The sequence below is a fragment of the Cricetulus griseus genome (genome assembly GCF_003668045.3).
Source record: "Cricetulus griseus strain 17A/GY chromosome 1 unlocalized genomic scaffold, alternate assembly CriGri-PICRH-1.0 chr1_0, whole genome shotgun sequence".
Classification (NCBI taxonomy): Eukaryota; Metazoa; Chordata; class Mammalia; order Rodentia; family Cricetidae; genus Cricetulus; species Cricetulus griseus.
This window is the reverse complement of record NW_023276806.1, coordinates 242242634-242258976: the sequence shown is the minus strand read 5'-3', so window position 1 is coordinate 242258976 and position 16343 is coordinate 242242634. Positions and strand designations below refer to the sequence as shown.

At 45.3% G+C, this 16343-nt stretch overlaps 2 protein-coding genes across 2 annotated transcripts; both read left to right on the top strand.

Moving 5' to 3' along the window:
* The first annotated feature begins 749 nt into the window (after nt 1-749).
* On the top strand, nt 750-2162 carry LOC100756524 (tripartite motif-containing protein 60). The gene has a single exon (XM_035451447.1). The coding sequence runs from the start codon at nt 750-752 to the stop codon at nt 2160-2162; it is 1413 nt and encodes a 470-aa protein (XP_035307338.1).
* A 10807-nt stretch (nt 2163-12969) lies between these two features.
* On the top strand, nt 12970-14151 carry LOC100756820 (tripartite motif-containing protein 75-like). The gene has a single exon (XM_035451446.1). It carries the CDS (start codon nt 12970-12972, stop codon nt 14149-14151), a length of 1182 nt encoding a protein of 393 aa, XP_035307337.1.
* The last annotated feature ends 2192 nt before the right edge of the window (nt 14152-16343 follow it).

Here is a 16343-nt window from a genome sequence, read left to right as displayed (position 1 = left end):
AGACAGTCAATATATATATATATATATATATATATATATATATATATATATATATATATATATTACATGCTGGTACAAGCATGATGTGTATGGATGATGGAGCCACAGCATGCATTTGGAGGTCAGAGGACAACTTTGTGGAGTTGGTTCCCCTCCTTCTACCTTGATTTTTAAGTAGACTTTTGGTTTGTGTGTACGTGTGTTTCTGTACTTATACACATACCAGAGCCCACATGTGGCATCCAGAGAACAGTTTACAGAATTGTTCCTTTTTTCCATGGGGTTTTGGGGATAGAACTAAGGTCGTCAGGGCTGGCCTCAAGCACTTTGCCCCACTGGGCCAGCAAGATGGCCCTCCTCCCATCTATGCATGCTTTGCTGGGCTCACAACCACCTAAAACTCTAGCCCTGGAGTGATCCAATGCCTCTGGCCTTCCTGGACACCCGCATTAATGTTTACACACACATAATTAAAAATTATAAAAATCTTTTTCTTATCCACAGGAGCACCAAGTCCATCACACATGTTGCTTTTCCAACAGGCACAGCGGTGTCTTTGAATTCCTCTCAATTTTTGAGCTCCATTAAGGCACTTTGGCTAGAAGACTACCACCCTGTCAGACCAGTGACACCAACAGCTGGTCATTCTGCAAGGACTTGAAAGGACACCCATGGCTTACAGTGTCTGCAGCTCCTAGGAGGCAGGCCCTGCCAAAGGATCTTTCTCCACCTGCTTTGCTCACAAGACAATGGACTTAGCAATCCTGGCAAGCTTGGAGGAAAGTTGTACGTGTCTTATTTGCTTAGATCTCTTCAAAGACCCAGTGACCATTAGTTGTGGGGATAACTTTTGTCGCTCATGCCTCATTTCTTTCTGGAAAGATCAAAGGGGCATCTACCTCTGCCCTATCTGTCCCAGTTATTTCACACAGAAGCGCTTCAGCAGGAACTTCCAGATCTGTAACCTTGTTGATATCTTTAAGCAAATGCAGCAGAGGAATCGGATCAGAGTGAGGTGGCTTAGAATGTCTGATATATGTCGGAAGCACAATAAGGCTCGGATCCTTTTCTGTATGGATGATCTAAACATGTTCTGTATCCAGTGCCAATTGTCTGGTAAACACAAGATGCACTTCATCTGCCCTGTTTGGAAAGCCGCCCCTCATCATAGGAGACTTCTAGAAGGCAACAGGGAGCTTTTGGAGGGCAGGCTGAAAAAAGCTGAACAAGTACTGAAAATGCAGCACACAAGAGTTCTTGAACTGAGGAAGAGGTTTGACTGTAAAAAACATGAGATACGTTTTGAATTTGAGCGAGTCAAACTGTTCCTGCAGAATGAGTATGAGGCACTGCTAAATGAGAAGCACATTGATGAGCTGGTGGGTTTATCAAAGCTGCAGGAATATCTTGGGACACTATCAGACCATAAGCACACATTAGAACATATGTTGGAAGAAGCAGAGGCCAAGCTTGCAGAGTCAGATGTCACACTTCTTACAAGCATTCTGAAAGTCGACCACAGATTTGAAAACCTGAGATGCCCCAAACACTGGTCATTTAGTACAAAGGAATATGTTCTTGGTCTCCCGCCACAGTATTCTGGCTTGGACAGAATCACCAAGCGATTTCAAATAGATGTGACTTTTGATCTTGACACAGCACACCCTCAGCTTGTTGTTTCTGAGGACAGAAAATCTGTGCTTTATAAAGAATCAAGGAAAAGTGTTTGTGCTAGCCCTCAGAGATTTCACAACTGGCCTGCTCTCCTAGGATGTAAAGGATTTCATTCGGGTCGTTGTTACTGGGAGGTGAAAGTGGGAAACAAGCCCATGTGGACATTGGGTGTGTGTCAAGATTGCCTTCCTGGGAACTGGAGTGGGCAACCCTCAGTTGCTGAGGGCTTATGGGCAGTTGGGAGACACAGTGAGAATGGCTATGTCACCTATGGGCCTGAAAGAATGGAGATTCTGCCAGTGGTGCAGCCCAGCAGGATTGGCATTTTTTTGGATTATGAATTGGGTGAGCTCTCCTTCTACAATATGAATGACAGGTCTCTCCTCTACACTTTCAGGAATTCCTTTACCAGCACAATTTGGCCTTATTTCTGCACAGGAACAGATTCTGAACCTCTTAAAATCTTAACCCACACCACGTCTGCATAAAACAAAGTGCAGGTCTTAGTTCTTCTTCAGTGAATTTAGACATTACATTTAAGCTCGGAACTCAACAAAACAAGACAAACAAAAACAAACCTAAGTTTAGCCACTGAAAAGCAGAAGGCATTGCTCCCGATCATTTTCAGTAATTCTTAGGAAACGTGGTGGTTGCCACAGGTGCGCACCCAGCACCCTGGAGGTTTTCGTAGCAGTAGGACGACAGACAATAGTAAGACAGACCAGCCTAGGACCTGCCAACTTCACAGCCTAGCTCTCATTGGCTGTTTTTAATCCATCTTTTCCATCACTGATCCTTCACACAGTGCATGCACTCTCCACACCGTGCATGCACTCTCCTCCCCTCCTAACTTTTCTCAGTGAGTGAAACCTCCATTCACACATGCCAAGCCATGTCCTCTTCAGTTTGTCTCCCAAAAGGGGCAGTGATGTCTCTCACTTGCATCACTGTTTTCTTGCCCGAACTGGTTCATTCAATGCCTCTCCCCCATATTCTGTTCTCTGACATACGTTTTTGTTGTGCATAGGGGGGAGGGGATGGGCACCTGTACGTGTGTGCAACTTTGCTGTCATTCCCGGGGATTCTGTTTACCTCCTTTGAGACAGGGTCTCCTATTGTCTGGATAAGCATGCACAATTAGACTAGAGTGGCTAGCCAATCAGTCCCAGGTATCCTGTCTCTCCCTTCCCAGCACTGGGAGGACAGTGTGTGCTACAATATCTAGCATTTTTTATGTGTGTTCTAGGTATTGACCTCTGGTCCTTATGCTTTCAAGTCAGGCTCTTTAACAACGGTGCCATCTCTTAAACATTGGGTAGCCTGTGGCAAGAGGATTGTGGGTCATAAGACAATCTGGGCTATATAGCAACATCCTATGAAATACTATACATTCAATGAAACAAAAGCCTATATTCCCAGCACTCAGGGAGGTGGAGACAGGAGGACCCAAAGTTGAAGTCTGTTGTCTGCAACTAGCCAGTCCCATGTCATCCTGGGCTATGTCAGACCCAGTCTCCCCCAAATAAGCAGAAAACTCTTGTAATTGTTGGACAAATATTTCAATCCTGTGGTTTAAGAGTGACGTATAGCAGAAAGGGCTGGCAATTCCTAATCCTTTTGGATTTTGGTAGTGACCTCAGATTTAATGAATTGTTCATGTTTTGATACATGCCAGCATCTGGGAAGCAGAGGCACGTGGATTTCTGAGTTAGAGGTCAGTCTACATGAGAAGCTCCAGGCAAGTCAGAGCTACCCAGTGAGACCCTGTCTCAAAAACTAAATAAAATATTTTTAAAAAGTGAAAAACATGCCAGGCTCTTTTCTTTCCAGTTGTGCTGGGCGATAGTGGCACACCCCTTTAATCCCAGCACTTGGGAGGTAGAGGCAGGTGGATCTCTGTGAGAACTGGGCCAGTCTGGTCTAGAAAGTGAGTTCCAGGATAGCCAGGGATACACAGAGGAAACCAGTCTCAGAAAGAAAAATGTATTTGTGGCAAGCATATGGGCTGGGCTGGACATGGTGTCCTAGGTCTAATCCCAGCACTTAGGAGACAGAAGCAGAGGGATTGCTGCAAGTTCCATCACAGCCTGGGTTACACAGAGGATCCAGACTGAAAACAAGACGTTTATATGGGCAGCTCTCGTTTCATGAACTCATGCTCACACTTGGCATGTCTTATGTTATCTGACTTCCCTGAGAAGATTGTATCCACTGCTGAGTACCTTCTTTTAACACTGTGTGTGTGTGTGTGCGTGCGTGCGTGCGTGCGTGTGTGTGTGTGTGTGTGTGTGTGTAGAGCCTGGAAGATGTGTGTCAGAACTTCTGGAGTTATGTAATTACAGGTGATTATGAGCCACCAGACAAGGGTGCTGGGAACCACACCAAGTCCTCTTGGAAGAGCAGCAAACAACCTTAACCACAGAACCATCTTTCTGGTCCCTTAAAATATCTTTATTAAACCCCAGTTCCTCTTCATAAAAAAAAAAAAAAAAAAAAAAAAAAAAAAAAAAAAAAAAACCTTCACACGGGCAAAAGATTACAGAGCTATAGGGTTGTAAGTCTGTCTGATTTTCTGAATTATTCAGAAAAGTGTAACTTTATTTTTCCTTAACTGTTTCAGTCATCCCCTGACCCTTGCAGTATCCTGGGTTTCCTTATGATTTCTCTAAAACTTCCTGCCCCATCATTTGGTTTCTTGCCAGCCATTCATGACTCTGACCTCCATCCTAGCTTTAGTGGTGTGGCTTTTCCTTTCTCTCTTCAATTTGCTGCCTCTAGGTGTAAGGTGACTTACACCTCACCTGCACCAAAGCTTTTCTTTTATGCTCTAATAAAATAGTCTTGTGATTCAAGAAAATAAGATAAATGCATGCACATAAACACTTTTTTTTTCTCCCAGCATGCAGGAGGCAGAGGCAGGCAGATCTCTTCGAGTTCAAGGCCAGCCTGGTCTATAGAGAGAGTTCCAGGATAGGCTCCAAAGCCATACAGAGGAACCCTGTCTCGAAAAACAAAAGAACAAAGCACCACTTTTTTCTTAGACCAAGTCTGACTAGAGTTACAACTGTAGCAAGCCTGGATATGCTGTGTAGGTCCTCTTGCCTCTGACTCCCAAGTTCTAAAATTAATGAGGCATCATGCATGGCTTGTTCCACCCCATCCTTCACCCAAACTTGTGTCTTGATTGTTTGATGCAGAGTCTCAATTAGATCAAGCTGGCCTCAACAAGTGTGTATAGTATGAGGGCCCATATACTCCATGTTGTGCATGTAGAGATTATAGAGGACAACCTTTGGCCTCAGAAAGTACCCACACCGCTCATGCACATATTCACAGATATACATACACATAAATAAAATGTAAAATATTTTAAAGCATGCAACATATTTTGTGCAGCTCAATTTGGACAGGAAACACCCCAGCATGCAATACTGTGAAAGTGGCCTTTAGGCATGTCCTGGCCTTTGCTGTGTGGAATCAAAACAGCTAGTGTTATCCCCAGGAGTCTGTCATAAGACACAGCCCACTATCTTTCTCTTTTGGGGTGGTGGGAACCCACAAGGTCACATTAAACCTCAGTGGGCAACTCTAAGCCCACAAGGCCCTGCCGCTCACCAAGAGTCTACCAGTGACTAACCGTTGCTGGTTCCACAACATTCTCTTTGGTGGCATTGCTTCTGATGGGTTGGTTACCCCTGATTTGCCTATAACTCTCATCCAATTAATTGGTTCTCCAAGCAAGACTTGGGTGAGATGAAGTTTTGGGACTGTCTCGGTTGACGATAATCAGTTAGATTCACCTCAGGAGAAGCTAACATGACCACCTCTGGGACAGAAGACAAAACATCAACTTTCCCTATCACCACCTCCTTGTCATTCACCACAGACAAGTCTGCCTGTTGATATTTTTAAGGGAACTGGGCCGGTGGATATAGATCAGAAGCAGAATGAAAAGCTCAGTGTGGCAGCACACACTTCTAGACCCTGGCACCTGGGAGGTTGAGGCAGGGAGATTGCTCTGGGTTAGTACTGTCTCAGACAAAGGGGGAAAAAAGTGACACAGATCAGCAAGTGAAGATCCGTGCTAACTCCAGTGACCTGTATGATGAACTGGAAAGTGTAAATAAAGTGACCCCCTAGCTGAAGCATCCCTAGTGGGGGCTCTTCTGGGTCTGTGGTTTTTGTGGGACCTAACTTCCAGGTATTGTCAGAAGTGGATTAAATTAGAGATGTCCAGCTGATGTCAAGAGACCTGATAGCAGGAGGGAACTCTCAGCTATCAGGTTTCTGAAATGTTTGCAGATAAACTGTTTCAGGTGCTGGAGATGTAGCTCATTTGGTAGCATGCCCATCTAGCATTCAAGAAACACAGGGTTCAGTCTCTAGCGATCTGTAAAACAGGTGTGATGGTGCACACCTAGAATCTCAGCAATAGATGGATGGAGCAGGAGGATCAGAAGTTCAAGGTCATCCTGAAGGACATAACAAGTTCTAGGTCTGCCTGGAAGACATGAGACCCATCTATGCCCCTACACGCACACACCTGCAAAAGGGAGGGAGAGAGATACTTTTTCCAAAAGCAGTCCTATCATCATCACAACACAGGTTCATCTCTCACTGCTGAGTCTGTGCTACCAGCTGTGCAGGATATTTCTAGTGGTAAATCCACTGTCGGGCCAGCCACTACTGGTAAATCCACTGTTGGGTCAGCCATGGTGACTAATCCTAGCACTCCAAAGGCCGAGGCAGCAGGATTTTGATTACTAGGCTAGCATCATAGCAAGAAAGTTTGTTGTTGTTTTTTTTAAATGAACAAACAAAAGATGAGAGGAAAATTTGTACATTTTCAGCCTTGTGTCTTGGAATTGACCAGTTAGTTAAAGACAGTGAGGCCACATCTTGCTTCTCTGTATAAAATTATGTACTTAAACAATTAAGCAAGATAAATTTACAGAATATTTCAAGATATGGAGAGCTCCTGTTTATCCTTCAAGTAGGTTCCATGACCTAGCTAATGTTTAGATGTTAGTATTTATGGCATACTCTTAAGCTTATCCTGGTCTACATTATGAGTTCAAAGCCAGCCTTGTCAGTTCTTCACTTTTATGTGGGTTCCTGGGATCAGATGTCCCCCATCAGACTTTGATGACAACCACCTTCCTTTACTGAGCTGTCTATCCTCCCCTTGTTTCATTTTTGAAACACACTGCCTCTAGCCTTGAACTGAGGATTTTCCTGCCTCCTGAGTAGCTGGAATTATAAGTGTGCTTAGTGGCACTGTGCTAGAATGTTTTAGAAGGAAAATGAGGAAGTTTGGAAAGGAATGAGCTAGAGCTAACCAGCATTGGTGTCATGAGAAAAAAAATCAGTTGGCATTGATTGATGTAAAAGGCAGGAGACCAGTCATTTCTGTTAGCTACAGGCTATGGAAGTTAGTATTGTGTGCTTCCACAGAAGTGAGAAGACACTTCGACACTGTGAGATCTACAGTCACCTAAATAAAGGGGTTCCCAAGGCCCTCCCTTCAGTACTCAAATCTGTGTATGTATGAGGCCTTTAGGTAAGATGACAGAGTGAAATGGGCATCAAGCCAGTGCTTCGAATCCCAGCACACAGGAATCTGAGGTGGGAAGACTGAGACTCTGAAGTCAGTGAGGCTACACAAATGAAAGATAGGCATAAAATTTTGACAACCTTCTAAAACATTTCACTAGGACTTATACTAACTCGACATAAATGACAAGAAAGCCATAGCAGGCCAACCAATAAAGCACATGGTAGGAGCACATGATTTTACATGCCTCAGAATATTTTCTTTGCTTTTGTTTTTTGTGATTTAGAGGTTGCTCTCCCAACTGGCTTGGGCCTCTAGCAGGATTGCTGCCAGAGCACGGGGATTCTAAGGCATAAACCATCAAGCCTAGCTTTCTCCAAATGATTTCCGTCTGAGGGTGGTTCCATCTATGAACTCAGGATCCATGGGTTCTTGGAGGGGGTGTCTAAATGTGTATCAAAGAAACAGAAGGCTTCATAGTGGCAAACATTCTTAATGGGACCAGGAACCTGTGGTCAGGTTTTAAGTATTTAGAATAAACTGAGTTCTTCCCAATGTGTTGAGGTTGCTTTGCTTTATTTTATTTCTTGGTTGTTGTATTGATTTTTTTTTCACAGTAACTGAAGGAGTTGCTAAACTTAGTTGGAACTAAGTGTTCCCGGCTACTTACTACAAACTATGTTAAAGAGTGGCCACACTGGGCTTGGTGGCTCAGGCTTGTGATCCTAGACACTCAGGAGGCTGAGATTGAGATGGGGCAGAAGGGACAAGTATGGGCAACTTCCTACTCTATAGTAAAAAGACATGGGAGCTGGAGCCATGGATCAATGGTTAAAAACACTTCAGATGACGTGGGTTCGGTTCCCCACATGGCAGCTCAGAGCTGTCTTTAACTCCAGTGAGCATCAGGCATGAACGTGGCATACATGCATATATATAAACAAATCTTAAAAGAAGAGGAGTGTACATCTGACGGTGGGGGGGGGGAATGAGTTCATGAGACCCAAGATAAATGATAAATGTGTGTTTTATTGGAGAACAACTTACACAGATAATAAAGAACCGCTGTGGTCTTTCTCTGCTTCCCTCTCTCTGGTTTGTCTGCACCTGAAGTCACGCCCAAAGGGGTGTGGCTACTAACACAAATAACACCGGCAAGGACAGATACCGCTGCCTACATCCAAGTGTGGTGACTCACACCTGCAACTACAGTACAAGGAGGCTGAGGCAGGAAGCCTAAATTCAAGGTCAGTGTGGGCTAAATGGGTAAAATAGTTCCTGGCCAGCTTGGGCTACAGAGATATTTCACAGTTTATCCCTGAAATATAAGGGCTCTTTTAAAAAGATAATAATGGACCAGTGAGCTGGATTAGCAGGAAAAGATGCTTGCCATTCCAGTTCAAGCCAGAGGACCCGAGTTTGATCTCAGGAATCCATGTGAAGGTAGAAGGAAAGAGCCAACTTCAGAAAAAGTGTCCTCTGACACGCATCGCTACGCATGTGCCATGATGCCTGCGGCAGCGCTCGAGGATGGAGTGTAATAGTCGGGGGGGGGGGGGAGAGAGAGAGAGAGAGAGAGAGGAGAGAGAGTGCTCAGTGCTCGAGGCTCTACCAGCCTGCCTGCCTCAGTCTCTCTAACCACTAGTACTAGATACATCAGGCGACTCCTGTCTCAAAATAACTTACTATACTCTGGTGACTTTAAAACAGTCACAGCACAGAAAACTCTCCATGGCTCTATGGAAATTGCTCAAATCTAAAAGTGTCTTGGAAAATTTCAGGACCTCTGCAGAATGTCAGCGCTGCCTGCTTCTGCCGGCTGCTACTCAGTCTCTCTGGAAGATAGCTCTTCCTGTCCCTACCTCGTCCGTTCCTTCCTTCATAAGGTCTGTCCTGGGCTAGGGATCTGTGACCTGCCTGTGCCTCAGTGGAACCTAAATGAAGCCAAATACACTCCCCACAGTGACACATGCTGTGACAATACTGATTCTGAGGAGGGGTGAGGGGTCAGTTAGGCAACCCAGATGTCCTTGTAGAAGGATGTGACATTTAAGGACAGTGTGGAGGGGCCCACCAGACTTTTGAGTAAAGTAATGAGGCCAAGGACAGATGTCTAACAGCTAAGGAATTTTGTTAGAGCAAAGAAGCCAATGCTGTTGCAGAAAGGAGTGGGGTTGGGTGGGGTGGAAGAGCAAGTGGGGGAGGAGCAGGTGTGTGGGGAGGAAGGGGTGCAGTCTTGAGCTCCAGGAGTTGGACCGGAACTTTGATTTTGTTTCTAGAATTGTGACTGTGGCGATGTCAGCTACAGGCGCAAACACAACATCTCCAGCACATGGTGGCAAACAGGCTGACTGCCAGGAACTATCCCAGCTAGAGAGAAATGCCCAGCGGTTGCTAGCTGGGTTTTCAGAAAAGGCTGACCTAGTAGGCACAGCAGGCTTGTCTCCACTAAGTGTCCACCATACATAAACTGAAGCAAAGGGATGGAGATTGAATCCAGGCATGGTAGGTCAAGGGATTGATTCCAGCTCCTAGAAAGGTGGAGGCAGCAGAATCCAGATATCAAGGGCATCCCTCTGCTAGGAGATTCAATAAATTAATTATGTGGAGCCATACTCCTGGAATCGAGTTGTGGAGAGGGAGGAGGGATGAGCAAAGGAGCCAAGAGCTGACCTGACCTAGTGAGAGTATGGAGACCCTAGTCATAAAGCTGGGGAACCAGTATTGAACTGAACCAAGCCCTCTAAATGTGGGTGCCAGCTAGAAGGCCTGGGCAGGCTATGGGACCTGTAACAGTGGAGCCAGTGTTTATCCCTAGTGAACAAATAACTTTGGGTGCCCATTCCCTATGGGGGGATACTATTGCAGCCCAGATACCGGAAAGAGGGCCTGGGCCTTCCCCTAAATGATGTGATGGACTTTGATGGTCCCCTTAGAGAGCCTCATTATCCTTGGGGAGTGGGTGGGGGTGAGTTGGGGGAGTCCGGGGGGGTGGCATGGAAGGGTGGGAGGGTAAGGGAATGGGGAATTGATATGTAAAAGATGTTTCTAAAATTAAAATAATAATAATGAAAATTACATGGGTCTGTGCATGTGACTGAGTTGGAAAGTGCTGACTCATCACTCAGGGAGCCAGGAGCTACAGGTGTGAGCTCTGGTTTAAGTACAGACAAAATTAGGGTGGGGCACGGGCATTCTTAATTAATCAGTCCTGGTTGGAGTGTGTCTGCTTGGTCAGTCTCAGCCTTGGTTGTGTGATGTGGTCACAGGCCCTCATTACTGTCACTCTTGAAGGGATCAAATCTGGCTAGTTGAGGCTGCTCCAGGGTGCAGCCTCAACCTCGTGACAGGTATGGTCCTCATCTGCTGTGTGTTTGGGGTGGGGCTTCTGTCCCAGGAGAGGTTTTGTTCTTCCTGGGTTCCAAGGTGACTGCAAGTTTAGGGCAGAGATTTACACTGATGCCCTGAGCCAAAGAATATGGGACAGATAACAAAATGAAACAGAGAAGGCAGCCAGCCCCCTTTTCTTCGTTTATATACCTGTGCCCTCCACAAAGGCAGCTCCCATTGGCTGGTTTTACTGTTAATACTTACATTTGTTTGTTTTGAGAGAGGGTCTCACTGTGTAGCTCTATATGGTCTGGAGCCTTGAAGTCAGAGATCCTTCTGTCTCTGCCTCCAGAGGGCTGGGGTTAAAGGTACGGGCCACCATGCCTGGCTTTAGCATTTATGTCCCATCCCCAGCCCAAGATAAGGTTTCCCTCTGTGGCCCTGGAGCTCCTGGAACCCTGAAATGTTCCTGCTTCTGCTGGAATTAAAGGCGTGTAGCACTTACATTTCTTAGGGGGAGTAGGGAGGTGGCCCCATTAGTAAAGTGCTTGCCTAGCCCCATGTACCTATGCAAGAAGCCCATGGTTTGGACTGATATACTACTACTGTTTGGATAGTTAGTAGATAAACAGATCGGAACACAAAGATGGTTAGTTTTGGCAAAATGGGTGTCTGATCATCTTAAGGTTTCTGTTGCTGTGATAAACACCATGACCAAAAGCAACTTGTGGAAGAAAGGGTTTATTTGGCTTATGCTTCCATATCACAATTCATCATCAAAGGAAGTCAGAACAGGAACTTGGGCAGGGCAGGAACCTGGAGGGAGGAGATGATGCAGAGGCCAGGGAGGATTACTGCTAACTGACCTCCTCATGGTTTGCTCAGCCCCCTTTCTTACAGAATCCAGAACTGCCTGTCCAGGGATGGCACCCACAATGGGCTGTACCCTCCTACATCAGTCACTAATTAAGAAAATGTCTTACAACCGGATCATAGGGAGGCATTTTCTCAATTGAGGCCCCCTCCTTTTTTGAAGATGCTAGCTTGTGTTCGGTTGACATAAAACTAGCCAGCACACTGATGAGTTGCCTTAGCTGGATTAAAAAGGAACCCTGAAGTGGTGGTGGGGGGAGCAGAAGGGAGCTGCTGGAGCCAGCTCCTGCTGGATTTAACCTCTGAGGCTAAAGCAGTGTACCTGCATTCTGCATTAGTACTTCTGTTTGAGTAGGATGTCCTCCCCCAGGCCATCACCTGTTACAGTAGGAGAGTTTGTCAAAAGATCTGAACTGAATACACACCTTTAAGCCCAGAAATTGGAGGCAGAAGTAGGTGGATCTCTGTGAATTTGAGGCCAGTGTGGTCGACATAGTGGGTTCCAGGACAACCGGAGCTACATAGTGAAACTTTGTCTCCAAAAAGAAAACCAAACCAAACCAAAATGGAAATAATAACAAAGGAAAGCAGCAGGAAAACATGGGCTGGGGACATAATTCAGTCTGTGAAGTGTTTACTTAGCTGGCTTGAGGCTCTTGAGTTCGATTCCCATCAGGACTCCTGTGATTCCAGCCCTCTGATTTCAGCACTTAGGAGGTGGAAGCCTGAGGTCAGGGAGTTACAGGGAGGGATGGTATTTAATCAGGGCTCTGCCATGTCTTGTTTATTGCCAGTCTACCCCAGGGCTCTGTTCTTCCTACAGCCTTGGTTGGAGGGACTGGTACACAAATGGGCTGTGGGGCCAAGTGGGTAGGGGAGCTAGGGCTCAGTATTCCAAGCTTGGAAATGACAGGCTGGGATATGTGATGTCACTCTGAGTTTAACGGGAACCAGGTACTCAGTGGGTAGGACCTGGGACCATCTAAAGTAACTTATTATTTTTTTTTTTAAGAAATTTCTTCTGACTCAAACCAACTGAGTTGCCAGAGTCCAGAAGAGTCGCTGTCCATTTGAGCTGTACCTGGTTGTGTGTCCATTTGTAAGTACCTTTATGGCAGCTGGAATTAGAGTCTAAAAAACACAAAGAACTCAAGGCTTCTACCACTATAGGCAACCCAGGAGACATCAGTGGGGAGACAGCTGTTTTGAGGAGAGACCCTGAAAATTGCAGGACAAGTGAGTCTGTTTGTCTCTGCCGAGTACCCCAAAGCCAACTTTTCAAAAGAAAGCCTACCCAGATCCAGTCCTTCATCCCCAGCCTGATGTCTTGGGTATTGGACTTTGCCAGCCTCCAGAGAGAGTTCCAATGCTACATTTGTCAGTCCAACCTGAAGATTCCAGTCACTACAGAATGCGGGCACAACTTTTGTTTATCCTGCCTCCGAACCTATACAAATATGCAACCCAAGTTCTCCTGTCCTATCTGTCAATACCAATGCCAAGTGGTAAACCTCACAACCAATACACAGCTGAAAGAGATGGTTGAAGTGGCCCAGCGGCTCCACAGACAGGCAATGGAAATAAAGAGTCAGAATCCCAGCTGTGCTCACCAGGTCTTGACTCACTTCTGTGAAGACGACCTGCAGCTGCTGTGCCTCCAGTGCACCAGGTCTGAGAACCACAACGGCCATCAGGTGACACCCATTGTACAGGCTGCCTCTCATCACAGGCAAAGGTTTCAAGACATCATCCAGTCTCTGAAGATGCAAATAAAAGACGTTGAAGGGTTAAAAAACATTCAAAACGAAAGAATCCAGACCTTCAGGGAGAAGGCAGAAGCCCGGAGGCAAGAACTGACCTCTGAATTGGAGCAGCTCAACCAACTTTTGCTTTGGGATCAGCAGGCAGCTTTCTCCAGGTTAAAGGATGAGGAGCAGGATGTCAAGCAAAGACTGAGGGAAAACATAGTGGTGTTTGAAAACTATATTTCCAAACTCAGAGGTTTCATGAGCCACGTGGTGACCGGCAGAGCACAATCGGATTCAGAATTGCTGTCAACAGTCAAGGATTTCTACAAGCACTTTCAGAGTCTAAGGAACCCAGCCATTTTCCCAGCTCAGTTAAGAAGAGAAACATACAACTTTCCTCTCCTGTGTTCAGCTCTACAAAAAGTTATACAGCAATTTACAGTTAACGTAACTCTAGACCCAGAATCTGCCCATCCCCAACTGCTTGTTTCTGAGGATAAAAAGTGTGTCTCATTGTTAAAGAAAAAGCAACACACTCCTCATTCTTTGAAAAGGTTTACCAACAGCCCTGTTGTGTTGGGGTGTCCAAATTTTAATTCTGGGAGACATTTCTGGGAGGTGAAGGTAGGAGAGAAGCCTGAATGGGCTATTGGTGTCTGCAAAGCCAATCTGTCCACTGAGGCAAGGTGGTCCTCTGTCCCTCGGGGATGCTGGAGGATTGTCTGGCAGGGTGACTGCTTTGATGTCTCAGGAGCTGATTCAAACTTTCAGCAGGCCACAAGAGCCAAACGCATTGGCATTTTCCTGGACTATGAGCTGGGAGAGGTTTCCTTCTATAGCATGCCCGAGAAATCTCACATCTGTACTTTCAGGGACAACTTTACTGGGCCTGTTTGCCCTTACTTCTACCTAGGACTTCATTCAGAACCTCTTACACTCTGTTCTGTCACAGATTTCACAGGGTGGCCTTAACTCTAACAGGTTTGTTCAAATTCGATTCACCCTTGTCCCCAAACTAGGTTGGCCTCAAGGTTGTTAAATAGCTGGGGACAACTTTGAATTTGTGTTCCTTTAAACCACACCTTCTTCTTGCTAGGATTATGTGTGTGAGAATCTGTACCCAACATTCTTTTTTCATTTTTGAGGCAAGTTCTTATATATAACTCTGATTGGTCTGGAACTTGCTATGCTGACAAGGCTGGCCACTGTCAGCCATCCTATCTCAGTTTCCTGTACTCTGGGTTTACAAGCATAGATCAACACATCAGGTAACAGATGCATTTTTAAGCTTCTTAGTCTCACATCTGTAAAAAGTTTCGCTACTAAACCCCATGCCTAGCAAATGATGTACCATTGAGCTATGTACTTGAACCTTTTCATCCTTGAGACAGTCTTGGTGAGTCAACCAGCCTAGCCTTAACTAATTCTGCAGCCCCTCCTGGCTCAGCACTCCCAGGTGGCTAGCATTACCAGCCCAACCCACCTCAGAAAGTGATAGTTTTAAGAATGTATTTATTTTATATCCGAGAGGGTCTTACGTAGTCTAGGCTAGCCTCAAACTTGATACATAGTAGAGGCTGACCTTGAATTCCTTATTATCTACCCTCAGTCTCACAAATGTCCAGCCTTTGAAATTTGTACTTACAGATACCTTAGTTTCCTTATAATCTCAGAAACACCTAAAATATTAATAAAGAGTACCCTCCCTTTCTATACCTCCCTCCTTCTCCCCCCTTCCTTCTCCCCTCCCCCTCTCTCTTCTATATCCAGTACTAGGGATTGGGTTCAGGACCTTACACATGCTATGAAAGTTCTGTGTACTGAGCTAACATCAGCCCTGTTTGATTTTGATGTAGTCTTGTTAAGTTGTCCAGGCTAACCCTGAATTTGTGATTCACCCCCCCCCCCAAGTAGCTGGGATAGCTGGCAAATGCCTTTATGCCTTGATACATTTTGTGTATATTTTTAAATAAATTTTTAAAAATTAGTGTGTGTGTGTGTGTATAAGACAGACAGGCAGACTGACACGCTATGGTTGAAGATGTGAAGGTCAAGAGACACCTCTTTCATCATATGTCCCAGGACTGCATTTAGCATTTAAATAATCAGGTTTGCATAGAGGAAGCAACAAGGGAGAGGAAGGGACTATAACTACTAAGTTACAGCTGAAGCAAAGGAAAAATGCCCTTGTTTTACTGCAAAGTGGGGTGACTATAGGCAATGATAATCCACTTTATATTTCAAAAAGCTGCAGGAAAGCATTGGGGTGTTGTCACCTGAAAGGGAGACAAACATTTGAAAAGGTAGTTGTAACCTGATAGTTAAATAAATGTACACATGTTGAGGTGTAACAAGGTTCCCATTAATGTACTGTTTTATCCATTAAAATTAATTTTAATAAAAGAAACATGATTCTATATGTAAAAGATTGTTCCTCAGGGTTTGGAGTTACCACTCTTGCCTTCTCACACTTTTTCACTTAATCTTTTTAAGATTCATTTATTTTATGTATATGAGTGCTCGATCTGCATGTACACCTTTGCGCCAGAAGAGGGCATCAAATCCCACTATAGATGGTGGTGAGCCACGCTGTGGTTGCTGGGAATTGAACTCAGGACCTCTGGAAGAGTAGGCTAGTGCTCTTAACTGCTGAGCCAACTTTCCAGCCCCCTTCACTTAACTCTTAAATATCCAGCTGGCTCATGGATGTCTTTCTGCACTTAGGAGGCAGAAGCAGGAAAATCTGTGGCTTTTCTCACTTCCTGCTTCTACCTCCCAAGTGCTGGGATGACAGGCAGGTGCTACCATTCCCAGCTGTATGCACTGCGAAGGACAGAACCCAGGGCCTCATGTACACTAGGCAAGCAGCCTACTAACAGAGCTGTTTCTCAGGTCCAGAAGTGAACTTCCTGTGCATGCTCTGAGTCTGTCTCTTAAAGAGGTAGAGCGGATCAGCATTAAATCCTGAACCTTTCACTTCCATTCATTAAAATTACACTTATTATGTTTATGGGCACCTGTGCCATGACAGTCAAGTGAAGGACACAGGACAACTTGCTGGAGTTAGTTCTCTTCCTAAACCTTGGGGGTTCCAGGGATTTAACTTTAACTCTAGTTCCAGGGAATCAGATGCCCTCTTCTGGCCTCTGTAGGTATTAGGCATA